General features: G+C 40.2%; 1 protein-coding gene across 1 annotated transcript in view; it reads right to left on the reverse strand.

The window, feature by feature from the left end:
• Positions 1-11,223: 11,223 nt before the first annotated feature.
• Positions 11,224-24,753, reverse strand: part of slc17a6a (solute carrier family 17 member 6a) — a 51,493-nt gene continuing 37,963 nt past the window's right edge. Inside the window, exon 12 of the mRNA XM_061969684.2 lies at positions 11,224-15,538. Coding sequence (XP_061825668.1) covers positions 15,209-15,538 — 330 coding nt within the window. The 3' untranslated portion in view covers positions 11,224-15,208. The remainder of the gene's footprint in view (positions 15,539-24,753) is intronic.

Consider the following 24,753-nt stretch of genomic DNA (forward strand, 5'->3'; position numbering starts at 1 on the left):
CCATGACCGCTCTGGCTGGCGTGGCAGGAGGGAAAACATGTTCCACATGACCGCTGACACAATTGGGGTTTCTGTCAAATTAACATGTACTCCGAGGAGGCGGGCAGCGGTGAGTGGTGATGGTTTTTACCCTCCTCCTCCTTTTCCTGAGATTTATTGTGATAACTTGCATGCTTGGAGCTGCTTCTGGTGATGGGACACTGCATTAAACACCAACATGATCTCAGCCATCCGTCCCTCCTGTCCTACTCATGCCTGTGAAGCTTAAGGAAAAAATGCTAGTTCCGTTCAGTTCAGTTCATTTTACTCCGGACATGCACACCAGATTACATTTGTGCACAAACTAAGGTTAACAGTTTAGTAATTAACTAGATTGTTCTGGGGGCATACTTGCCAACCCTCCCGATTTTTCCGGGAGACTCCCGAATTTCAGTGGCCCTCCCGGGGCAACCATTCTCCCGATTTTCACCCAGACAACAATATTAAGGGCATGCCGTGATGACGCTGCCTTTAGCGTCCTCTACAGCCTGTCGACGCGTCCGCTTTTTCACCATACAAACAGCGTGCCGGCCCAGTCACATGTTGTATGCGGCTTCTGCATACACACGAAAGTGACTGCAAGACATACTTGATCAACAGCCATACAGGTCACACTGAGGGTGGCCGTATAAACAACTTTAACACTGTTACAAATATGCGCCACACTGTGAACCCACACCAAACAAGAATGACAAACAGATTTCGGGAGAACATCCGCACCGTAACACAACAGAACAAATACCCAGAATCCCTTGCATCCCTAACTCTTCCGGGCTACAATATACACCCCCGCTACCACCAACCCCCCCCCCCCCCCCCCCCCACACCCCCTCTCACCCCCCAATCTCCTGAATTCGAAGGTCTCAAGGTTGGCAAGTATGTCTGGGGGACACAATGTTTTTTTTACTGTCCTACAGTAAGGACTTGTGCCAATCAGCGGTGTTCAAACGCCACACCACAATTTTTCAGAGTCCTGTATTTCAGCTGAAGTTATTTGTGGATTTTTTTTTTTTGCATCTCGAACAATTTTCCTGGCTGTTGTGGCTGAAATCTTTGCTGGTCTACCTGAATCCCTCATTTTCCACTTCTTAATCAGCGTTTGAACACTGCTGATTGGCATTCTCAATTCCTTGGATATCTTTTTATACCCCTTTCCTATTTTATGCAGTTCAATTACCTTTTCTCGCAGATCCTTTGACAATTGTTTTGCCTTCCCCATGACTCAGAATCCAGAAACATCTGTGCAGCACTGGATGAAAGATGCAATGGTCTGTCAGAAGCCCAGAAACTCACTGACCTTTTATACACACACATTAATTACAAACAAACAGGTCACAGGTGAGGATCGGAACCTTGATTAGCCATTCAAACCTGTTTGTGTCAACCTTTGTGCATGTTATCAGATCAAAGTCACTGGGGTATGTAAACTTTTGATCAGAGTCATTTGGGTACTTTCTTTTGTATTTTGATTTAAAAAGAGTAAACATGGTTGTTTGCCAATAAATAGCTTCTCACAACCATTAAGCATGAGTGGAAGAAGGGTTTTCGTGTTGTCATTCATATTCTTTGAAGAATGGCCAAGAAATCATAAATTCTCCCAGGGTATGTAAACTTATGAGCACAACTGTATATATGTATATATATATATATATATACATATATATATACATACATATACATACATATATATATATATATATATATATATATATATATATATATATATATATACATATATATATACATATACATATATATATACATATATATATATATGTGTTATCATTCATATTCTCTGAAGAATGGCCAAGAAATTTATAAATTCTCCCAGGGTATGTAAACTTATGAGCACAACTGTGTATGTATGTATATATATATATATATATATATATATATATATATATATACTAGAAGATGTTGTAGATCATGTTGACTTTTGGTCTTCCTAAATGTCAATCATTCTGGTGATGTTACGTAAGGACATTGTTGTAATTCTGTAGCACTTTGAGATTTGGATTCAAATGTAAAGTAGATTACAAATACAATCTATTATATATATATATATATATATATATATATATATATATATATATATATATATATATATATATATGTATGTGTCCTTATGTAACATCACCAGAATGATTGACAATTAGGAGGACCAATAGTCAACATGATCCACCAATAGTCAACATGATCCACCCATGATCTATTTTAGGGGGTGCTTGAGCCCCCCTAAAATAGGCCTTACAACGCCATTGCTTCTTCCACTCCCGTCCTTGCACGGCCCACAAAACGGCGTATCCTGAAGCGACTGTCAGAAAGCGGCTTGAAGATGATCTGTAAAACATAATCTATGCAACATTTTGACCAAAGAATCACCATTACATGTTATGTAGACCACAAGGAAGTGTTTTACATTTAGAAAAAAAAAAATAATAATAATATGACTCCTTTAATGGGCGTTATGTATGAAAAAAGATCGAAAATAAACCATTCATCGGCAGTGCGCCTTATAATCCGGTGCACCAAATACGGTAATCATGTCAATACAGTTGCTGACATTAGACATAAGCACTATTTAAGTAGCTACTATCTAAAAAAGAATGCTCGTCAAATATCCTTTGTATGATAGGAAAAGTGCTTTACTGTTTTTAAGAATGATATTGTAAAAACACTAGTTAAAAAAATCTTCTATAAAAAGGTGTGCTCTGCTGATTTTAGGGACTTATTGGGGGGAAAAACACACCGCTTTAGTCTAAAATCATCTAAGTGACAGGAGTGATTTGCTGTGTTAAGGATATTACTGTAAAAAAAAAACGCTCGTCAAAGATACTTTATATTAGTGGTGCCCAATCACCGGTCCGTGACGCAATGGCCACCAGGCCGCACAGAAACATTACAAAAGAGTGCAAAGCTGATTTTAGGACCTCCAATTGACAGGAGTACTTTGCTGTTTTTAGGAATGTACTGTAAAAAAAAAACCTAGTCAAAGATCCACAAGTTGGCAGAAGTGCATTGCTTTTTTTTTAGGAATTTACTGTAAAAACAAAGATCCTCAGGTTGACAGGAGCATGCTGCTATATGTAGGACTTTACTGTAACAAATCTTTCCAGAGATCCTCAATGTGTCAGGAGACAGCTGTTTGTAGGACTGTGTTGTAAAAAAACAAAAAAACTAGTCAAAGATCCTGAGGTTGACAGGAGTGTGCTGCTGTTTTTAGGAATTTAATGTAACAAAAACAAAAACGCTAATCAAAAATCCTCAAGTTCAAAGGAGCGTGCTGCTGTTTTTAGGACTTTACTGATTACTTTTAATGATCCTTGTACTGCACAAACACTAGTCAAAGACCCTCAAGTTGACATTAGTGCTCTGCTGTTTTAGACATTCATTGTAAACAAGCCAGTCCAAGATCCCCGAGTTGACAGGAGCACTTTGCTGTTTTAGGAATGTACCATATATATATAAAAAAAAAAAAAAAAAACCTAGTCAAAGATCCACAAGTTGGCATGAGTGCATTGGTTTTTTTTTTATAGGAATTTACTGTAAAAACAAAGATCCTCAGGTTGACAGAAGCATGCTGCTATATTTAGGACTTTACTGTAAAAAAGCTTTCCAGAGATCCTCAATGTGTCAAGAGACAGCTCTTTTTAGGAACGTGTTGTAAAAAACAAACAAAAACAAAAAAAAACTAGTCAAAGATCCTGAAGTTCACAGGCTGTGAATTGTTGAAGTGCTGCTGTTTTTAGGAATTTACTGTAAAAAAAAAAAAACGCTCATCAAAAATCCTCAAGTTCAAAGGAGCGTGCTGCTGTTTTTAGGACTTTACTGTTTACTTTTAATGATCCTTGTACTGCACAAACACTAGTCAAAGACCCTCAAGTTGATATTAGTGCTCTGCTGTTTTAGACATTCATTGTAAACAAGCCAGTCCAAGATCCCCGAGTTGACAGGAGCACTTTGCTGTTTTAGGAATGTACTATAAAAATGTTTTTTAAAAACCTAGTCAAAGATCCACAAGTTGGCACAAGTGCATTGCTTTTTTTTTTTTTTTAGGAATTTACTGTAAAAACAAAGATCCTCAGGTTGACAGCAGTGTGCTGCTACATTTAGGACTTTACTGTAAAATGGCTTTCCAGAGATTCTCAAGGTGTCAGGAGACAGCTGTTTTTAGTTTAAAAAAAAATAGTCAAAAATCCTGAAGTTGACGGGAGTGTGCTGCTGGTTTTAGGAATTAACTGTTTTTTTAAGGATCCTTATACTGTCAAAGACCCTCAAGTTGACGTTAGAATTTAATTGTAAACAAGCCAGTCAAAGATCCCCAAGTTGACCGGAGCGCTCTTCTGTTTAAAGAGTCTACTGTAAAAATCCTTGTCAAATATAACGTGTATGAAAGTAGTGATGTGCTGTTTTTAATAGAGATGTCCGATAATGGCTTTTTTGCCGATATCCGATATTCCGATATTGTCCAACTCTTAATTACCGATTCCGATATCAATCGATACCGATATATACAGTCGTGGAAATAACACATTATTATGCCTAATTTTGTTGTGATGCCCCACTGGATGCATTAAACAATGTAACAAGGTTTTCTAAAATAAATCAACTCAAGTTATGGAAAAAAATGCCAACATGGCACTGCCATATTTATTATTGAAGTCACAAAGTGCATTATTTTTTTTAACATGCCTCAAAACAGCAGCTTGGAATTTGGGACATGCTCTCCCTGAGAGAGCATGAGGAGATTGAGGTGGGCGGGGTTGGGGCGGGGGTGATGTGGGGGTATAGAGGTTAGCTGGGGGGTGTATATTGTAGCGTCCCGGAAGAGTTAGTGCTGCAAGGGGTTCTGGGTATTTGTTCTGTTGTGTTTTATGTTGTGTTTTGGTGCGGATGTTCTCCCGAAATGTGTTTGTCATTATTGTTTGGTGTGGGTTCACAGTGTGGCGCATATTTGTAACAGTGTTAAAGTTGTTTATACGGCCACCCTCAGTGTGACCTGTATGGCTTTTGACCAAGTATGACTTGCATTCACGTGTGTGTGTGAAAAGCTGTAGATATTATGTGACTGGGCTGGCACGCAAAGGCAGTGCCTTTAAGGTTTATTGGGGCTCTGTACTTCTCCCTACGTCCGTGTACAGCAGCGGCGTTTTAAAAAGTCATACATTTTACTTTTTGAAACCGATACTGATAATTTTGATACCGATAATTTCCGATATCACATTTTAAAGCATTTATCGGCAATCCCTAGTTTTTAAAGATCTATTTACTGCAAAAACGCTAGTCAAAGATCATCTATTTGACAGAAGTGAACGCTTGATTTTAAGAATCGGCTGCAAAAAAAGGTTAGTCGCTGTAAATCATTGAACTGAACTTGTGGGCTGTCCTGATGCCCCTCATGTGCTGGATTTGGCCCACAAACCACCAGGTGAATATATATATATATAACAGTGTGTGCAGCCAATCAATAATAAGGATCTTAAATACCTCTCTCTTTTCTCACAGTGTCAGCTGAAATGAATATTATTGTCCAAGCAAACATGTCATTGATAAATACAGCTCCTAATGTTTATTTTCCACCATATAAATCCCTGTGGCTGCAGGCTGGCTGGTGTGTATGGACGGCAGCCACGTTTTCTCTGAATTATTTACTGCCTCAGAGGCGTTGCAGTTAATGGTAGACTAGACCGTAGTGTGACACACAACACTGCGGAGTAGTACAACAACCATTTAGATATTAGTTCTGTTTAACATTCTCATGCAAACATGCTGCTCTCTGATCCATTCTCATTTTTATTTCTATTTATTATTTGACCTAATAAAAGCTGTCTATTGCTAATTAAATAAGGATCAAACAATTGCACTCATTATTACTAAAGAAATTATGTTTTATGTATCTTAACTATCAGATTTGTTATTCTTCGTTTACCAAAATGAGGAAATAATGGCGACAACAGCAACTTCATTTCCACGTGTATTGATACACTTCATTGTGTGTAATCTGCTGTCTGCACTGAGGAGGTATTGATTTCTCTCCTGTGACTGGATTTAATTTTGGAGCTGGCAGCGGGAATGTGCTGCATGTCGCACAAATTTAGCTCTGAGGTGTGGGGTAAAGCACGCTGAGGTGTGGAACACTTCACCGTATATCCACACTCACACACTTGAATATCTTTATCTTCAGTGCGCATCATTTAACTGTAAGGTACAATGAAATGATGTTAAATTCAAAGAACAACAGCAGTTTATTAATGAAAATGTATACTGTACATACCTTGGCAAAAACTATGGAATCACCAGCCTCGGAGGGTGTTCATTCAGTTGTTCCATTTTGTAGAAAAAAGCAGATAACAATTTAAGGAACACTAAAATAAATCAAGAATATAAATTAGGTAGTCCGTAACAGTTTCATTTCAGAAAAAATATGGAATCAACCAATTCTGAGGATATATTTATGGAATCACCTAGACAATTTTCATTTCCAAAGCTAACACTTGCATCACATTACATCTGTTCAATAGTCAGCAGTTCAAAAGGAGTGTTCACACTTTGGAGAGCTGTTGCACCAGGTGGGTTGACATGAATCATGCCTCCGACACAAGAGATGTCAATTGAAAGAAAGGAGAGGAATATCAAACTTCTTAAAGGCCTACTGAAATGCGATTTTCTTATTTAAATGGGGATAGCAGGTCCATTCTATGTGTCATACTTGATCATTTCGCGATATTGCCATATTTTTGCTGAAAGGATTTAGTAGAGAACATCGACGATAAAGTTCGCAACTTTTGGTCGCTCATAAAAAAGCCTTGCCTGTACCGGAAGTAGCAGACGAGTAGCGTGACGTCACAGGTTGTGGAGCTCCTCACATCCGCACATTGTTTACAATCATGGCCACCAGCAGCGAGAGCGATTCGGACCGAGAAAGCGACGATTTCCCCATTAATTTGAGCGAGGATGAAAGATTCGTGGATGAGGAAAGTGAGAGTGAAGGACTAGAGGGCAGTGGGAGCGATTCAGATAGGGAAGATGCTGTGAGAGGCGGATGTGACCTGATATTCAGCTGGGAATGACTAAAACAGTAAATAAACACAAGACATATATATACTCTATTAGCCACAACACAACCAGGCTTATATTTAATATGCCACAAATGAATCCCGCATAACAAACACCTCCCCCCTCCCATCTATATAACCCGCCAATACAACTCAAACACCTGCACAACACACTCAATCCCACAGCCCAAAGTATTGTTCACCTCCCCAAAGTTCATACAGCACATATATTTCCCCAAACTCCCCAAAGTTACATACGTAACATGCACATAGCGGCACGCACGGGCAAGCGATCAAATGTTTGGAAACCGCAGCTGCATGCGTACTCACGGTATCGTGTCTGCGTATCCAACTCAAAGTCCTCCTGGTAAGAGTCTCTGTTGTCCCAGTTCTCCACAGGCCAATGGTAAAGCTTGACTGTCATCTTTCGGGAATGTAAACAATGAAACACCGGCTGTGTTATCCGGCACAACAGTCAGGGGGTGCATTCTACGGCGGGGGTGCGTTATCCGGCACAACACCTGCCGCAATACACCGCTTCCCACCTACAGCTTTCTTCTTGGCTGTCTCCATTGTTCATTGAACAAATTGCAAAAGATTCACCAACACAGATGTCCAGAATACTGTGGAATTGTGCGATGAAAACAGACGACTTAATAGCTGGCCACTATGCTGTCCCAAAATGTCCTCCACAATCCGTGACGTCACGCGCTGACATCATCATACCGAGACGTTTTCAGCAGGATATTTCGCGCAAAATTTTAAATGGCACTTTAGTAAGCTAACCCGCCGGCCGTATTGGCATGTGTTGCAATGTTAAGATTTCATCATTGATATATAAACTATCAGACTGCGTGGTCGGTAGTAGTGGGTTTCAGTAGGCCTTTAAAGAAGGTAAATCATCCCGCAATGTTGCAAAATATGCCGATTGTTCACAGTCTAAAATCTCGACCAAGTACAAACAACATTAAGTTAAGTTAAAGTTCCAATGATTGTCACACACACACTAGGTGTGGTGAAATTTGTCCTCTCCATTTGACCCATCCCCTTGTTCACAACCCTGGGAGGTGAGGGGAGCAGTGGGTAGCAACGGTGGCCGCGCCCGGGAATCATTTTTGGTGATTTAACCCCCAATTCCAACCCTTGATGCTGAGTGCCAAGCAGGGAGGTAATGGGTCCCATTTTTATAGTCTTTAGTATGACTCGGCCGTGAACTCACGACCTACCGATCTCAGGCCGGACACTCTAACTACAAGGCCATTGAGTAGGTGGGAACATGGGAAGGTTGTAAAATACAAACATGTTGGTTAACCAAGGAAAACATCACAGCGTCAAGACAGGAAATGTAAAGCAATATGCCCTGAAAACTGATAATGCACAGCAAAACAAATGAAGAATAAGTGGGCGGAACCTGGAGTCACCGTGACCAAACTGTAAGAAACCGGCAAAAAGAAATGGGATTTAAAAACAGAAAAGCTTAACAAAAGCAATCATTTAGGTCTAAACATAAAAAACAAGGTTATAATGGGCTAAGGAAAAGCAATCGTGGACTATGAATGACTGGATGAAAGTCATATTCAGTGAGGAATCTGCATTGGGCAAAGTGATGACGCGGCAACTTTTGTTAGGTGAGATTTATGAAGACGACTGCCTGAAGAAAACATGCACATTTCCACAGTCATTGATGATTGTGGTGCAACAAAGTGGTGTGTTGTAGTGTTTCCAACACACCATACTCTTATTTCACTGTAATCTAAAAATGAAACTGTTACTGACTACCACAATTTATATTCTTGATTTATTTTAGTGGTTCTTAAAGCCAGGAAATTGCCATTTGAAATGACCACAGTTTTGTGTCATGTTGCTTTTCTACAAAATGACACTGAATAATGATCATGTTTGCCATGTTTGATGTTCTATCAACCACATTTTCTATCCATCCATCCACTTTCTACCGATTGTCCTCCTAATAATTTTTAGACTATTACCAAACAATATATGGATTTGTTTGCTACAATATTTGTCAAGTGATACCGAGAAATACTGAGAACTCTTACCCAAACATGATGCACACAACATTGCAGAGCAAGCACTTTGGAATCTACCGGAATGGTTACACAATGTAAGATTAGATTTAACACTGCGCAAGAAAACTCAAGGCAGAAAGACACCCCTCTTTAATTTTACAGGTGCTGCTGTTTTGGTTAGCGTGACAGTTTTGACTTTGTTTGCTATTTTCCTGTGTTTTGTATCATTTCCTGTCCTGGTGCTCCTATGTAGTTTCTACTTCCTGTTGGATTATTTGTTTTGCCGCACCTTCACTTTCTGTTGTATTTTATGCCAGCACAACTGTTTTTCATTAGTTCATCAGCGCAGTGGTGTCCAAAAAGTTTTCACTGAGGGCCACATCGCAGTTATGTTTGGCCCCCGAGGGCCGCTTCTAACGGTGAATACTATTATTACACCTTTTTTTTTTTGCATTTTATTAGTAGATTTTTTTTAAACTAAAATGTAAAAAAAATAAATGGTAAATTGCAATAATTTCACCTCAACATTTTGTGTATATTACTGTAAATGGAAAAACAGTACTGCTGTTTTTATGGTAAAAAAAAAAAAAAAAAAAAGCAGCTCAGTTGCCAGAATTTTACTGTAAAATGTACTCTTGTTTTTTTAATGTAAATAAATAAAACTGCAATTTAACATGAAAATTTGGGCACCCGAGCTGCCTGTTTGTTTGTTTTTAGCTGTAGATTTTCCTGTGTAAAGGTTTTGTTTGTTTTTTTACCAGCACTTTGCCTTCCTTTCTCTGCACACAGAGAAAGTAAAAAAATCTGTGTTTTAACATTAACATTTATGAAGTGGGATCCTACTTCGGTTCTTAAGTAACACTTAACACACAAACGACAAATATTTGGAACATGGCCTCTTTAATAATGTTTAGAAATTAAATGTTGCTCTGTAATTTCACAATTAAAACCAAGTTTTTATTGTAAAATTCAAAAAAAAAAATTTTACAGTAAATTAAAAAAAACTGCAATTTTACAGTAAAATTGTGGCACCTGAGCTGCCAGTTTGTTTTTGTTTTTTAACCGCAAATCAAGAACTGTAGATTTTTCAGTGTATTACTGTAAATGCCAAAACGGCACCACAGTTTAATACAGTAAAAAAAAAATCCTGTTTTTTTTCATTTAGAAAAAAATGCTGTAAATTTCACAATTTTACCATGAAATCTATTGCTACTTTTACATTTACCAATTTGATGGATAACTTGCTTCGAAGTAATTATTAGTAGTATTTATTTCTATTTAAAAAATGTTTTGAATGTTTGATAATATATTTTTGCATAATTAGACAATATTTAAGTTAACATAATTTGCCATTACATGGAGTAAATTTTTTTTCTCCCACAATAGAAAGAATACATTTAGTAAGAAACGTTACAGTACTTGTATTGATACATATTATTTCCAGGCTTTCGAGGGCCAAATAAAATGAAGTGGCGGGCCACATCTGGCCTCCGGGCTTTGAGTTTGACACCTGTGATCTAGTGTATTTAGTTTCCCCTGTTGTTCCTTGCCGGTACTGGATCAGTGTGCTTTGTACGTTGACAATGTTTGTCTTCTGTGCACTTCAATGCTCCACTAAATGTGTTTAGCCGTGCTTTGTTTTGTTTTTTTACCATCACTTTGCCTTCCTTTCTCTGCACCCTGGAGTCCAGATCAGAAAAGGTAACAATCTTTGTTTTAACAATAACATTTATGAACTGGGATCCTACTTCTGTTCTTAAGTGACACTTAACACACATCCGGCACGTGGCCTCTTTAATAATATTTAGAAATGAAATGTTGCTCTGTAATTTCACATTTGAAACCAAGTTTTTCCAATGAGTGGGCAGATAACGATCGGTGTTGGGATGAAAACTCCAGTCGTGCCATTAACATTGCTGTTCCTCTCTCCTTTTGACAATTACCAAGCTACCGAGTCCAATACTCTCCTTTGGGACCCCTGAGACCTCAGCTATTGATCTACTAATGAGAAACATGGAGAGAATGGAAAGTACAACACACTAATTGGAAAAAGGTCCTTAACTGGTTTAGGTGCTTAACACCTGAAGAATCATTAAACAGACCACAGAAGCATTTTTTATATAAATTGAGCATTTTTATAGCACTTTTTCAACATCAACATACCTCTTCGTTAAACACAATATTTGATCCATAAAACCACATTTATCTGTGTACATCGACTTCAGGCACCACGCCATCGTAATATATTTTGGTCATCTTAAACATTCTTAAATATTCATATATCTTAAACATCCTTCGTACAGCAAATAAGGGGTGGAGGCGTAGCAAATGGAAGAGCCTTTTTATGAGTGGAAACCGATCCATAAAAGTAGCGTGAAGCAAGAAACACCAAAAGGAGTTGTCCACACCACACACAGTACTGCATTCCCCACACGGTCAAAAGTCGTCACCAGTAGCACTAAAGCTGTATTCTTGGGGATACGGGTAAATGTTTTCAAAACACACATCTTGTCGTTGAGCATCACATGACTCCAAAACAATAACAACGGATAGATACAGCAAGCCGGGGTTACGTTACGAAAACAGAAGGTGATGGCGGGTAGCAGCCGTTACACAGGGTTTATTGCAGTGCACACCCAACTTCAATGATTCGTCTCAGATCGCCGTCTGATTCCGGGAAGTTTATTTTCTCGTCCACCAAGCGGGAGGCTCGACATCGATCAGAGCAAAGTCATGCAACGGACACACACAACGATCCCGAGGCTGCGTTCACACTTGCTGCACAGCAAACGCCACACGCGGAAAAAGCTGGAACTCAAATAATAGAAACCAAAATGTTACATTCTGGCTTGAACAGGTTTTGTGTTCTTTAGGCTTTCAAAAAGTACCGTTTCGGTAACACTTTAGTATGGGGAACATATTCTAAGTAACAAAGACTTAATTTAGAGTTATTTGGACACGAGGGGAACATATTTTAAGTAACAATAAAGACTTAATTTTTTATTAATTGGTTAGGGTTAGGGTTAGGGTTGGTAATGGTGAACATGTTCCCCATACTAAAGTGTTACCGGCTTACTGGTTGTATAATAAGGCCATGCAGAATAAGGCATTAATAAGTACTTAATAATGACTACCGTATTTTTCGGACTATAAGTCGCAATTTTTTTCATAGTTTGGCTGGGGGTGCGACTTATACTTAGGAGCGACTTATGTGTGAAATTATTAACACATTACCGTAAAATATTAAATAATATTATTTAGCTCATTCACGTAAGAGACTAGACGTATAAGATTTCATTGGATTTAGCGATTAGGAGTGACAGATTGTTTGGTAAACGTATAGCATGTTCTATATGTTATAGTTATTTGAATGACTCTTACCATAATATGTTATGTTAACATACCAGGCACCTTCTCAGTTGGTTATTTATGTGTCATATAACGTACACTTATTCAGCCTGTTGTTCACTATTCTTTATTTATTTTAAATTGCCTTTCAAATGTATGTTCTTGGTGTTGGGTTTTATCAAATAAATTTCCCCCAAAAATGCGACTTATACTCCAGTGCGACTTATATATGTTTTTTTCCTTCTTTATTATGCATTTTCGGCCGGTGCGACTTATTCTCCGGAGCGACTTATACTCCGAAAAATACGGTAATTAAGATCCAATATGTTACTAATTTGCATGTCAATAAGCAACTAATTAATGGTGAATATGTTCCCCATACTAAAGTGTTAATGGCTTACTGGTTGTATAATAAGGCCAGGCAGAATAAGGCATTAATAAGTACTTAATAATGACTACCGTATTTTCGGACTCTAAGTCGCAGTTTTTTTCATAGTTTGGCTGGGGGTGCGACTTATACTCAGGAGCGACTTATGTGTGAAATTATTAACACATTACCGTAAAATATTAAATAATATTATTTAGCTCATTCACGTAAGAGACTAGACGTATAAGATTTCATGGGATTTAGCGATTAGGAGTGACAGATTGTTTGGTAAACGTATAGCATGTTCTATATGTTATAGTTATTTGAATGACTCTTACCATAATATGTTACGTTAACATACCAGGCACCTTCTCAGTTGGTTATTTATGCCTCATATAACGTACACTTATTCAGCCTGTTGTTCACTATTCTTTATTTATTTTAAATTGCCTTTCAAATGTATGTTCTTGGTGTTGGGTTTTATCAAATACATTTCCCCCAAAAAAGCGACTTATACTCCAGTGCGACTTATATATGTTTTTTTCCTTCTTTATTATGCATTTTCGGCCAGTGCGACTTATACTCCGAAAAATACGGTAATTAAGATCCAATATGTTACTAATTTGCATGTTAATAAGCAACTAATTAATGGTGAATATGTTCCCCATACTAAAGTGTTAATGGCTTACTGGTTGTATAATAAGGCCATGCAGAATAAGGCATTAATAAGTACTTAATAATGACTAATTAAGAGCCAATATGTTACTAAATTGCATGTTAATAAGAAACTAATTAATGGTGAATATGTTCCCCATACTAAAGTGTTACCAAAGTTTCTCAAATATATGTTTAAAGAGCGCCTGGTCTGAGTCCCTTTTTGAATGAGCTAAGAACTAGCTTTAACCCAACCAAACATGACAAGTGTAAACGCACCCTAAGGTTCACTCGCCCTTAGGAGTATTACTCGCCTCGCTCTAGGACGAGGAAGAGACCTTTTTTTTTTTTTTTTTTGCAAGCAGACATCTCCCTGAAAAGGTACTGTCCATGAAAAATATGGCCTTTTTATATCAATGATAAACACAGATCAACGACCCAAATCCACAATAGTCTCACAGAAACAGTATACAGGTATATACAGTACATACAACACAATGTAATCTGCTTTTTTTTTTTTTTTTAAATACTTCAGTGCAATCGGAGAGAGAGAGACCTTGAGTGAGGGTCTACTGCAAGGTCATGTGGCTCATGTTGTTCAAGTAAACTGATGAGGTTTGGGTGCCTAAGAACCTTTGTACAACATTGGCCTGCATCTTGCTTTGCAACATCTCTAGTGCAGTGTTTTTCAACCACTGTGCCGCCGCACACTAGTGTGTCGTGAGATACAGTCTGGTGTGCCGTGGGAGATTATGTAATTTCACCTAATTGGGTTAAAAATATTTTTTTCAAACCAGTAATTATAATCCGCAAATGTGCCGTTATTGAGCGTATGTGCTGTCTAGAGCTCGGCAGAGTAACCATGTAATACTCTTCCATATCAGTAGGTGGCAGCCGGTAGCTAATTGCTTTGTAGATGTTTTGTCGTGATCACAATATGCAGAAGACAGCGGGAGGCAGTGTGCAGGTAAAAAGGTATCTAACGCTTAAACAAAAGGCGAATGCCGCTAAGAAAAGGCATTGAAGCTTAGGTATGGCTATGCAAAACGAAACTAAAACTGAACTGGCTGCAAAGTAAACAAAAACAGAATGCTGGACGACAGCAAAGACTTACAGCGTGTGGAGCAGATGGCGTCCATAAAGTACATCCGTACACGACATGACAATCAACAATGTCCCCACAAAGAAGGATAGTGTTCGCACAACTTAAATAGTCTTGATTGCGAAAACAAAGCAAGTGCAAGGAAGACATGAAACTACTACAGGAAAATACCAAAAAACAGGAAAAGCCACCAAAATAGGAGCGCAAGACAAGAACTAAAACACTACACACAGGAAAACACCAAACAACTCAAAATAAGTCACGGCGCGATGTGACAGGCGGTGACAGTACACCTACTTTGAGACAAGAGCTATAGTGATGCATGCTTGGTTAAGGTTTAAATTCATATCCAACACTTGCGAAAACGTCTTTTTAATTGTCAATATCGGCTGCTGAGTTGAATTTTTCAATGATTTCTGCTGGTGGTGTGCCTCGGGATTTTTTCAATGAAAAAAATATGCCTTGGCTCAGAAAAGGTTGAAAAACACTGCACTTCTGTGCGCTGACTGTAGATGTGATGAGTGTGTGGACTCTGTTGGAAAACTACACTATGTGGAATACACAGAATGGATTCATCTATCTAAAGTTATTTTGTGCAACGTAGGATTCATCTGCTCTAAGAGTAGCCTCGCTCTGAGTACATCTTCCCAGCTGGTTCCTGCACGTACTCCTCCGTCTTATCCCAGTCCTGCACCCAACCGCCATTGAGCTGCGCTGTGGCGCCGTAGCTTTTAGCCGGGCCGCCCATGGCGCCGTAACCCTGCGTGATGTCACCTGTCTCTTCGGCCAGCTCGTCCTCGTCGATGAAGCCGCACTTTTCTTCGCTGGTCTCCTCCGGGTCGGCCCATGGTTGTTTTTCCCCGGAGGCAAAGATGCCGTAGAACACCACGCCCCCGTAATGCACCAGTGAGGCAATTAGGAAGACGTACTGCCACTCCTCCCGAGTCTGGGATCAGATAATGGGAGAAGAGCGGGTTAGTTAAGCCACTTTTTATTTAAAAGTCATTACAATTGGATAGACCCATCGTTGGGACAATAGTTGGGTTAGTTGAGCCAGTCTTAACCACTAAACAATGCTGCACATTTGCATATAGGACTAATGTGTCATCAAATACAAACCCCGTTTCCATATGAGTTGGGAAATTGTGTTAGATGTAAATATAAACGGAATACAATGATTTGCAAATCATTTTCAACACATATTCAATTGAATATGCTACAAAGACAACATATTTGATGTTCAAACTGATAAACATTTTTTTTTTTTTTGCAAATAATCATTAACTTTAGAATTTGATGCCAGCAACACGTGACAAAGAAGTTGGGAAAGGTGGCAATAAATACTGATAAAGTTGAAGAATGCTCATCAAACACTTATTTGGAACATCCCACAGGTGAACAGGCTAATTGGGAACAGGTGGGTGCCATGATTGGGTATAAAAGTAGATTCCATGAAATGCTCAGTCATTCACAAACAAGGATGGGGCGAGGGTCACCACTTTGTCAACAAATGCGTGAGCAAATTGTTGAACAGTTTAAGAAAAACCTTTCTCAACCAGCTATTGCAAGGAATTTAGGGATTTCACCATCTACGGTCTGTAAAATCATCAAAGGGTTCAGAGAATCTGGAGAAATCACTGCACGTAAGCAGCTAAGCCCGTGACCTTCGATCCCTCAGACTGTACTGCATCAACAAGCGACATCAGTGTGTAAAGGATATCACCACATGGGCTCAGGAACACTTCAGAAATCCCCTGTCAGTAACTACAGTTGGTCGCTACATCTGTAAGTGCAAGTTAAAACTCTACTATGCAAGGCGAAAACCGTTAATCAACAACACCCAGAAACGACATCGACTTCGCTGGGCTTGAGCTCATCTAAGATGGACAGATGCAAAGTGGAAAAGTGTTCTGTGGCCTGACGAGTCCACATTTCAAATTGTTTTTAGAAACTGTGGACGTCGTGTCCTCCGGACCAAAGAGGAAAAGAACCATCCGGATTGTGATAGTCGCAAAGTTGAAAAGCCAGCATCTGTGATGGTATGGGGGTGTATTAGTGCCCAAGACATGTGTAACTTACACATCTGTGAAGGCGCCATTAATGCTGAAAGGTACATACAGGTTTTGGAGCAACATATGTTGCCATCCAAGCAACTTTACCATGGACGCCCCTGCTTATTTCAGCAAGACAATGCCAAGCCACGTGTTACATCAACGTGGCTTCATAGTAAAAGAGTGCGGGTACTAGACTGGCCTGCCTGTAGTCCAGACCTGTCTCCCATTGAAAATGTGTGGCGCATTATGAAGCCTAAAATACCACAACGGAGACCCCCGGACTGTTGAACAACTTAAGCTGTACATCAAGCAAGAATGGGAAAGAATTCCACCTGAGAAGCTTAAAAAATGTGTCTCCTCAGTTCCCAAACGTTTACTGAGTGTTGTTAAAAGGAAAGGCCATGTAACACAGTGGTGAACATGCCCTTTCCCAACTACTTTGGCACGTGTTGCAGCCATGAAATTTTAAGTTAATTATTTGCAAACAAAAAATAAAGTTTATGAGTTTGAACATCAAATATCTTGTCTTTGTAGTGCATTCAACTGAATATGGGTTGAAAAGTATTTGCAAATCATTGTGTTCAGTTTATATTTACATCCAACACAATTTCCCAACTCATATGGAAACGGGGTTTGTACATGTAGTACCAGTAATTCCAGTCCGATCTGTAGCAACTTGCAGTCTTCCAGGTGTTTTTAATTGAACATATTGTAGTTGTGCAGGCAAGTCAAGTACATAAATACACCTGAAGCATTATTGTATGAAACCAAAATTAAAGTAATGGAATAGATGAACACATTGTGAATGTGATTAGAAATTTACTGTACAACGTCCCTTTATTTGGAAAATGTATCACTTCAATCAGAGTGAGAAAAAGGAACAATATAACACTGAGGTTCCACTGAATGTGTGGAAAATGTTTAGTCTTAAGGGAACACTGCACTTTCATTATCGTATTTCGCCCATCATCCACTATGTGGGACAGGAATATTGTAGACAAGAAGAGTATACGATATCATCACTGCCAAATTTTAACCATATACAATATTTTAAGTTTTACCAATTGTATTTTGTTACACACAGTCAAACTGGTTTTTAAATGCTTGGATAACTCTGCCCCCCAATTGCTCTGCAAGGCATTTACAAGACTGCAAAGTGGTACCAGATCTACCACCCAAGCAATGTCAAAAGGCAACTGTTGCGTTCCATTCCGTAGAACACCTTTTGTCCAGACTGCCTTTTCAATAAAAGGACCACAACTATGGAACTCTCTACCTGACACTTTGAAAAGTACACCTGCACTTGTCACTTTCAGAAAACAAACAAAATTGTGGCTAGTTGAGCAACAATCGTGTTCCCATGTTTAGTTTTTACAAATTTTTACTAATTGGTTTTTATCTAGTCTGCACTTTGTCTGTATTATTTCTATTATCGACTCATCTTTGCCTTATTCTTTTTATTTTCCTATTTTAATGATGTTGGATCTGTGTTGTTGTTGTTGGGGACAAGTGTTGTAAATGAGCTTTGGCTACAAACACTATGATGCATACATTGGATAACTGCTTCAGATGTCTATGTTTCTGTATCTGTCCCTATTTCAAATAAACCTCTATATATATATAGACATGTTTTCCTTTTTCTGTGCATTCTAAATAGTGAAAAACTGTTAGCAGGCAATAGGGATTCATCTATTCCGCCTATAAACCCCTTTAAAGAACATCCAAAAAACCACAACAATGCTCCATTTACATATAGCCTGACCTGCATCCTAACCAAGCTATAGCAACATCGTTAATGGTAGGAGCTAACACAGAGGAACTACTTTTCTGGCGTAGTAACACAGCACCATTCTCACATCGCTCCTCCGAACATTGGCGAGGGGTTGCTGGACGACTTGGCTCGGTTGTTAGAGCGGTCGTGCCAGCAACCTGAGAGTTCCTGGTTCGATCCCCGGCTTCCGCCATCCTAGTCACGTCCGTTGTGTCCTTCAGAAAAAGACACTTCACCCTTGCCACTGACGGGTCGTGGTTAGAGCCTGAATGTGTGTGTGAATGGGTGAGTGTGGTTTGAGTACCTTGAAGGTACAAGTATAACCCATTTACTGCTAGCTACTTGAGCTGCTGCTGTTCTATTGCCTTTTCATTTAGAAAAGTTAGTGCTAGGTTATAAATCAGGACTCTCACCTGTACAGTAGAAGGCTGTGGTGACAAGTTGGTCAACTATCAAATTCCACACGCTACGCCAAAAATCTAGGTCGACTAAAGCAGTGGCTACTGGCTCTCGACATCGTGATAAAGACTCAGCTTTTCTTTTTTACTATTCAAAGAGCAACAGTCTCTTGTGCTGAAAGATACAACCAGTCCATCAGTTAGCATCCAAACTGTTTTTACGTTCCTATTTCGTCCCCAAAAAATTCGCACTCAGCGTTAAGTGCTACAATCTGTAACAGATTCTTCCCTCTGGCCGAAAGACTCTTGAACGCATCATAATGGAAATGTGCTGCACTGGTTCTCCTGGACCTCGATACTATAGACCATACTGATCTCCTGGACCGCCTCCAACATGGGGTCGGCATCACTAACACAGCCCTGTCCTGGTTTACGTCCTACCTTAAAAACAGAACCTTCTCTGTGAACATAGCAAACCATTCCTCCCGCTGTGCCAACCTCACCTGTGGGGTCCCTCAGGGCTCAATACTGGGTCCCATCCTGTTCTCCATCTACATGGTCCCCCTCAGCCAAGTCATTCATCGCCATAAAATTTTCTTTCACTGCTACGCTGACGATACTCAAATCTATCTTCCACTCAAGACAGACGATCCCTCTGGGCTGGACCTTTTGAAAGACTGCTTGCGGGACATAAAGGAGTGGATGTCACAAAGCTTCCTGCAGCTCAATGACACCAAGAATGAAATTCTTCTGTTTGGCAACTCCACCTCGATCAGTCAGGTCAGAAAGAATTTGGGAAGTTTGGCCACTCTTGGAAAAACCCCATGTCAAAAACCTTGGGGTCATATTCGACCCAGACCTCAAGTTTGGCAAGCAAGATAATCTGTGGTGAAATCCTGTTTTTTCCAACTACGCACCATAGCCAAGATCAAGTCTTTCCTCTCCCCCAGTGACCTACGGAGGGTCGTGTTGATGCTCATCTTTTCTAGACTGGACTATTGCAATGCCCTTTATGCTGGGGTCACCAACAAGACCATCCATAGCATGCAGCTAGTACAAAATGCAGCTGCCAGGCTGGTGACAGGCGCAAAAATGAGGGAACATATTTCTCCCATCCTCTCCTCCCTTCACTGGCCCCCAGTGAAGAGTAGAGTGAAATTTAAGATCGTCACGTATGTCTTCAAAGTGCTCAATGGTCTCGCCCCAGCTTACATTAAATATCTCCTGGACCAACCCACCAGCTCCAGGCTTGGTCTTTGCCTTAGATCGGACAACCAGATGACCCTGAAGGTCCCACGTTCAAACCTGGTGACAAAGGGAGACCGTGCTTTCTCAGTGATGGCACCTAGGTTATGGAATAAACTCCCCCTGAATATCAAGTCCGCCACCACTCTGGACTCTTTTAGAGCACAGCTTAAAACTCACCTTTTTACCGCAGATGACTTTTGATTTATGTGTTCATTGTGAGTCTTAAATGTTTAGTTTAGATTCCTTTGTTTGTCTCAGTCTCTGTTTCTGTTTTTTTGTTTCTCCACTCGGGCTGCGCCCCGGGCTGATGTAACAGTTGGTTGAGGGGCGCATAATAAATGAAAATAACATAACATAATAATCCCCTCAATTTCCCCCAAAAATGGATTAACTCGCTGGAATATAAAGACAATACGACATACATCCATAAACGTGGATGCATATGCAAAAGTGCAATATATTTATCTGTACAGTAATCTATTTATTTATATCTGCACCTTATTGCTTTTTTATCCTGCACTACCATGAGCTAATGCAACGAAATTTCGTTCTTATCTGTGCTGTAAAGTTCAAATTTGAATGTCAATAAAAAGGAAGTCTAAGTCTAAGTCTAAGTCTACATGATAACATTCAAAGGCTCTCACCAAGTCTTCAATGATTAGTGAAAGCAAACATAGAATGCGCTCTCTTTGCGCTCTGTGAAATCAATGCACCCAGGTAAGAAGTTCCGGTAATGCTTAAAGGCCTACTGAAACCCACTATTACCGACCACGCAGTCTGATAGTTTATATATCAATGGTGAAATCTTAACATTGCAACACATGTCAATACGGCCGGGTTAGCTTACGAAAGTGCAATTTTAAATTCCGCGCGGAATATCCTGCTGAAAACGTCTCGGTATGATGACGCCTGCGCGTGACGTCACGGATTGTAGAGGACATTTTGGGACATCATGGTGGCCAGCTATTAAGTCGTCTGTTTTCATCGCAAAATTCCACAGTATTCTGGACATCTGTGTTGGTGAATCTTTTGCAATTTGTTCAATGAACAATGGAGACAGCAAAGAAGAAAGCTGGAGGTGGGAAGCGGTGTATTGCGGCAGGTGTTGTGCCGGATAACGCACCCCCGCCGTAGAATGCACCTCCTCACTGTTGTGCCGGATAACACAGCCGGTGTTTCATTGTTTACATTCCCGAAAGATGACAGTCAATGGATACGCAGACGCGGTACCGTGAGTACGCATGCAGCTGCGGCTTCCAAACATTTGATCGCTTGCCCGTACGTGCGTGCCGCTATGTGCATGTCACGTACATAATTTTGGGGACTTTGGGGAAATATATGTGCTGTATGAACTTTGGGGAGGTGAACGGTACTTTGGGCTGTGGGATTGAGTGTGTTGTGCAGGTGTTTTGAGTTGTATTGGCGGGTTATATGGACGGGAGGGGGGAGGTGTTTGTTATGCGGGATTAATTTGTGGCATATTAAATATAAGCCTGGTTGTGTTGTGGCTAATAGAGTATATATATGTCTTGTGTTTATTTACTGTTTTAGATATTCCCAGCTGAATATCAGGTCCCACCCGCCTCTCACAGCATCTTCCCTATCTGAATCGCTCCCACTGCCCTCTAGTCCTTCACTCTCACTTTCCTCATCCACGAATCTTTCATCCTCGCTCAAATTAATGGGGAAATCGTTGCTTTCTTGGTCCGAATCGTTCTCGCTGCTGGTGGCCATGATTGTAAACAATGTGCAGATGTGAGGAGCTCCACAACCTGTGACGTCACGCTACTCGTCTGCTACTTCCGGTACAGGCAAGGCTTTTTTATCAGCGACCAAAAGTTGCGAACTTTATCGTCGATGTTCTCTACTAAATCCTTTCAGCAAAAATATGGCAATATCGCGAAATGATCAAGTATGACACATAGAATGGATCTGCTATCCCCGTTTAAATAAGAAAATCACATTTCAGTAGGCCTTTAAAATGACCAAAATACTGTATATATTACATGGTATTATGAATGTGCCTGTTACTACATTATATACATATTTACTGCATGTATATAAAACGTTTTGCTTTATAGACGGAATTGCTCGTATTCCGTCAGGTGACTTCTTTCCGAAAGTGAAAAACAGTGGTGGTCAACCAAGCCAAGGCTGCTGTTGTGCAGCAAGCAGCACGCAAACTGAGTACGCAAGGGGCCTAGATCTTCCTGCAAAAAAAAAAAAATGCGAGCAAAAAAATCTAATCATGCAATGAAATAGATCTCTATATTTTATCAAAAAAGGATTTGTCAAGCGATATCAAGGATTATCCGTCGGTCGCGTTCCCAGACATGTCAAACTATCGTGTGCTTCAGACATTATTCTACACGACAAAACCGATGAAAACTTGGAAAAGTACGGAGGTCTACAACTTCTTTTTGTGTGGCTGGGTCAAGGACATTGGTATCAAGACTAAATATGCATCCTTTTTGCTCAGCTGAGGTTGCATTTCATGGTTTAACTTTGCATCTACAGACACCTCAATGATGGACGCTTTTGACCTCCCTCCCTCCTCAACGACACCTGGAGTGGAACTTTTGCTTGCATGCCTATGAACATTACATCATCACACCCAAGACAATGGGCACATACACACACACACACCCTCCCGCACCCCACGCCTTCACCACCGCTTGTTTCCCCCCGGGGTGATGGGCGGCTGGCAGCGCTTCATAGCAGCAGTCGCCCTCCAGGGCCCCAACTCCCCGCCCCTCTGTTGCGAGTTGTCGTGATTAAATGTAACGTGTTTATGTGTGCATGGCATGGAGGTTTTCTCCCACTCCAGACTAGGCCCCCTTAGGAGCCCAGTCTAGATTGTATTTTCAATCATAGAGACAAGACTTAACTCCGACCCAATCTGCGCAAAAAGATGCCTTCATTCTAATTAAAAGTTATGAAGAGGAAGAGGTGTTGGTTGATCCATATTGGGTTGGTTGTGAGTCATGGTTCAGTCAGAAATAGCTGCCAAAAACTTGCAAAAGAAGAAGAAGTAGCCATGTGACACTGTGAGGATCATGTTATTTGATTTCTCCAGTGCCTTTAACACCATCCAGTCCATTCTGATGAGTGACAAGTTGCTCCGGATGGGTGTCAGTCTCCTGGATCAATGACTATTTGTCTGATAAGTCCCAGTTTGTGCGACTAGGGAGTTCCCTGTCAGATACTCCTGTCCCCATTCCTGTTCACCCTGCACACCTCAGACTTCCAGTATAGCTCCAGGTCCTGCCACCTTCAGAAATACTCTGATGACTCTGCTGTGTATCGGGGAGGGATGGGAAGTGCAGTACAGGACACTGATCGCTGACTTTGCGGAGTGGTCTCAGTCATTAGGCCAAATTTATGGGTCTGAAGCCCCCCTAAAATATTCTTAAGCCCCCCCTAAATAATTTGGTGTGATTTGGAATATGACTTTAAATAAATGATAGTATAATTTGTCATTATTCACTATGGTTATAAATCATTTAAAGACCCTTTGTCAGCGCTTATCCAATTCAATCCGTTCCATTAGTAGCGCCTGCATTACTATACTGAAAATCCAGTCCACGTTTTCACCGTTACCTTAGCAATGTGGAGCCAGAGCGCAGCAGAATGAAGGCGACGTTCAGTGTGTTCACAACACTGCAGGGTAGGATGTCCAAATCAGATTTTTTGTTTTTTGGCAAATCTGGTCTTTTTATGTAGGCGCTCACATTACAAAAAAAAATGTGTCAAGGCTCAAATGTGAATGCAAACTGACCCGAATACAGACATGACATTGCACGTCCTGCAGGGTAAACTTTAAAGTATACACGTTTCAATTCTAGTCGTCTCAGTACTGGCACATTTGTGATAGTTTCAAGGATTTGTGAGAATTTCAAGTTCCTCACTCGGGAATTTGCCAGACTTAAAGGAGAACTGCAATTTGTTTAGGAATTTTTCCTATCGTTCAAAATCTTTATGAAAGACGTGAAGAAGGATTTATTTTTATTTTTTTAATGCATTCTAACTCGTAAAGAAACGTCAACACAAGTCTGCTTACAGCAGAGCCAATGGGAGGTAGGGATGATGCTCGAAACCGGTTTTCCCGGTTGTTCGATAAGAAAAGAACTGAGTCCTCAGACTCTAATATCTTTTTGAGAACTGGTACCCGTTATCGAGACCACTATAGTAAAGAAAAAGAGTTGATTCTTTATTCGAATACCTGAGAACAAATCCCTTCCCACAGGAAATGCCCTGTGACACAATGTTATGCCCATTTGATTGTAGACTCTTACTGACACCTTGTGGCGATATGAAAATACTACGCGTCATTAGTTTGGGCACTTCCGGGTTGGCGAGTCAGTTCAGTTCATGAGACAATTGAGAAGTAGACAAGTTGTGTTAGCTCCTACAAGCCTTGGAAAAGATAAGTCTGTAAGTAAACTGTTTAACTTGTTTATCCATCCATCCATCCAATTTCTACCGCTTATTCCCTTTGGGATGGCGGGGGGCGCTGGAGCCTATTTCAGCTACAATCGGGCGGAAGGCGGGGTACACCCTGGACAAGTCGCCACCTCATCGCAGGGCCAACACAGATAGACAGACAACATTCACACTCACGTTCACACACTAGGGCCAATTTAGTGTTGCCAATCAACCTATCCCCAGGTGCATGTCTTTAGAGGTGGGA

This window comes from Nerophis lumbriciformis, linkage group LG10 (assembly GCF_033978685.3).
Source record: "Nerophis lumbriciformis linkage group LG10, RoL_Nlum_v2.1, whole genome shotgun sequence".
NCBI classification, from domain to species: Eukaryota; Metazoa; Chordata; class Actinopteri; order Syngnathiformes; family Syngnathidae; genus Nerophis; species Nerophis lumbriciformis.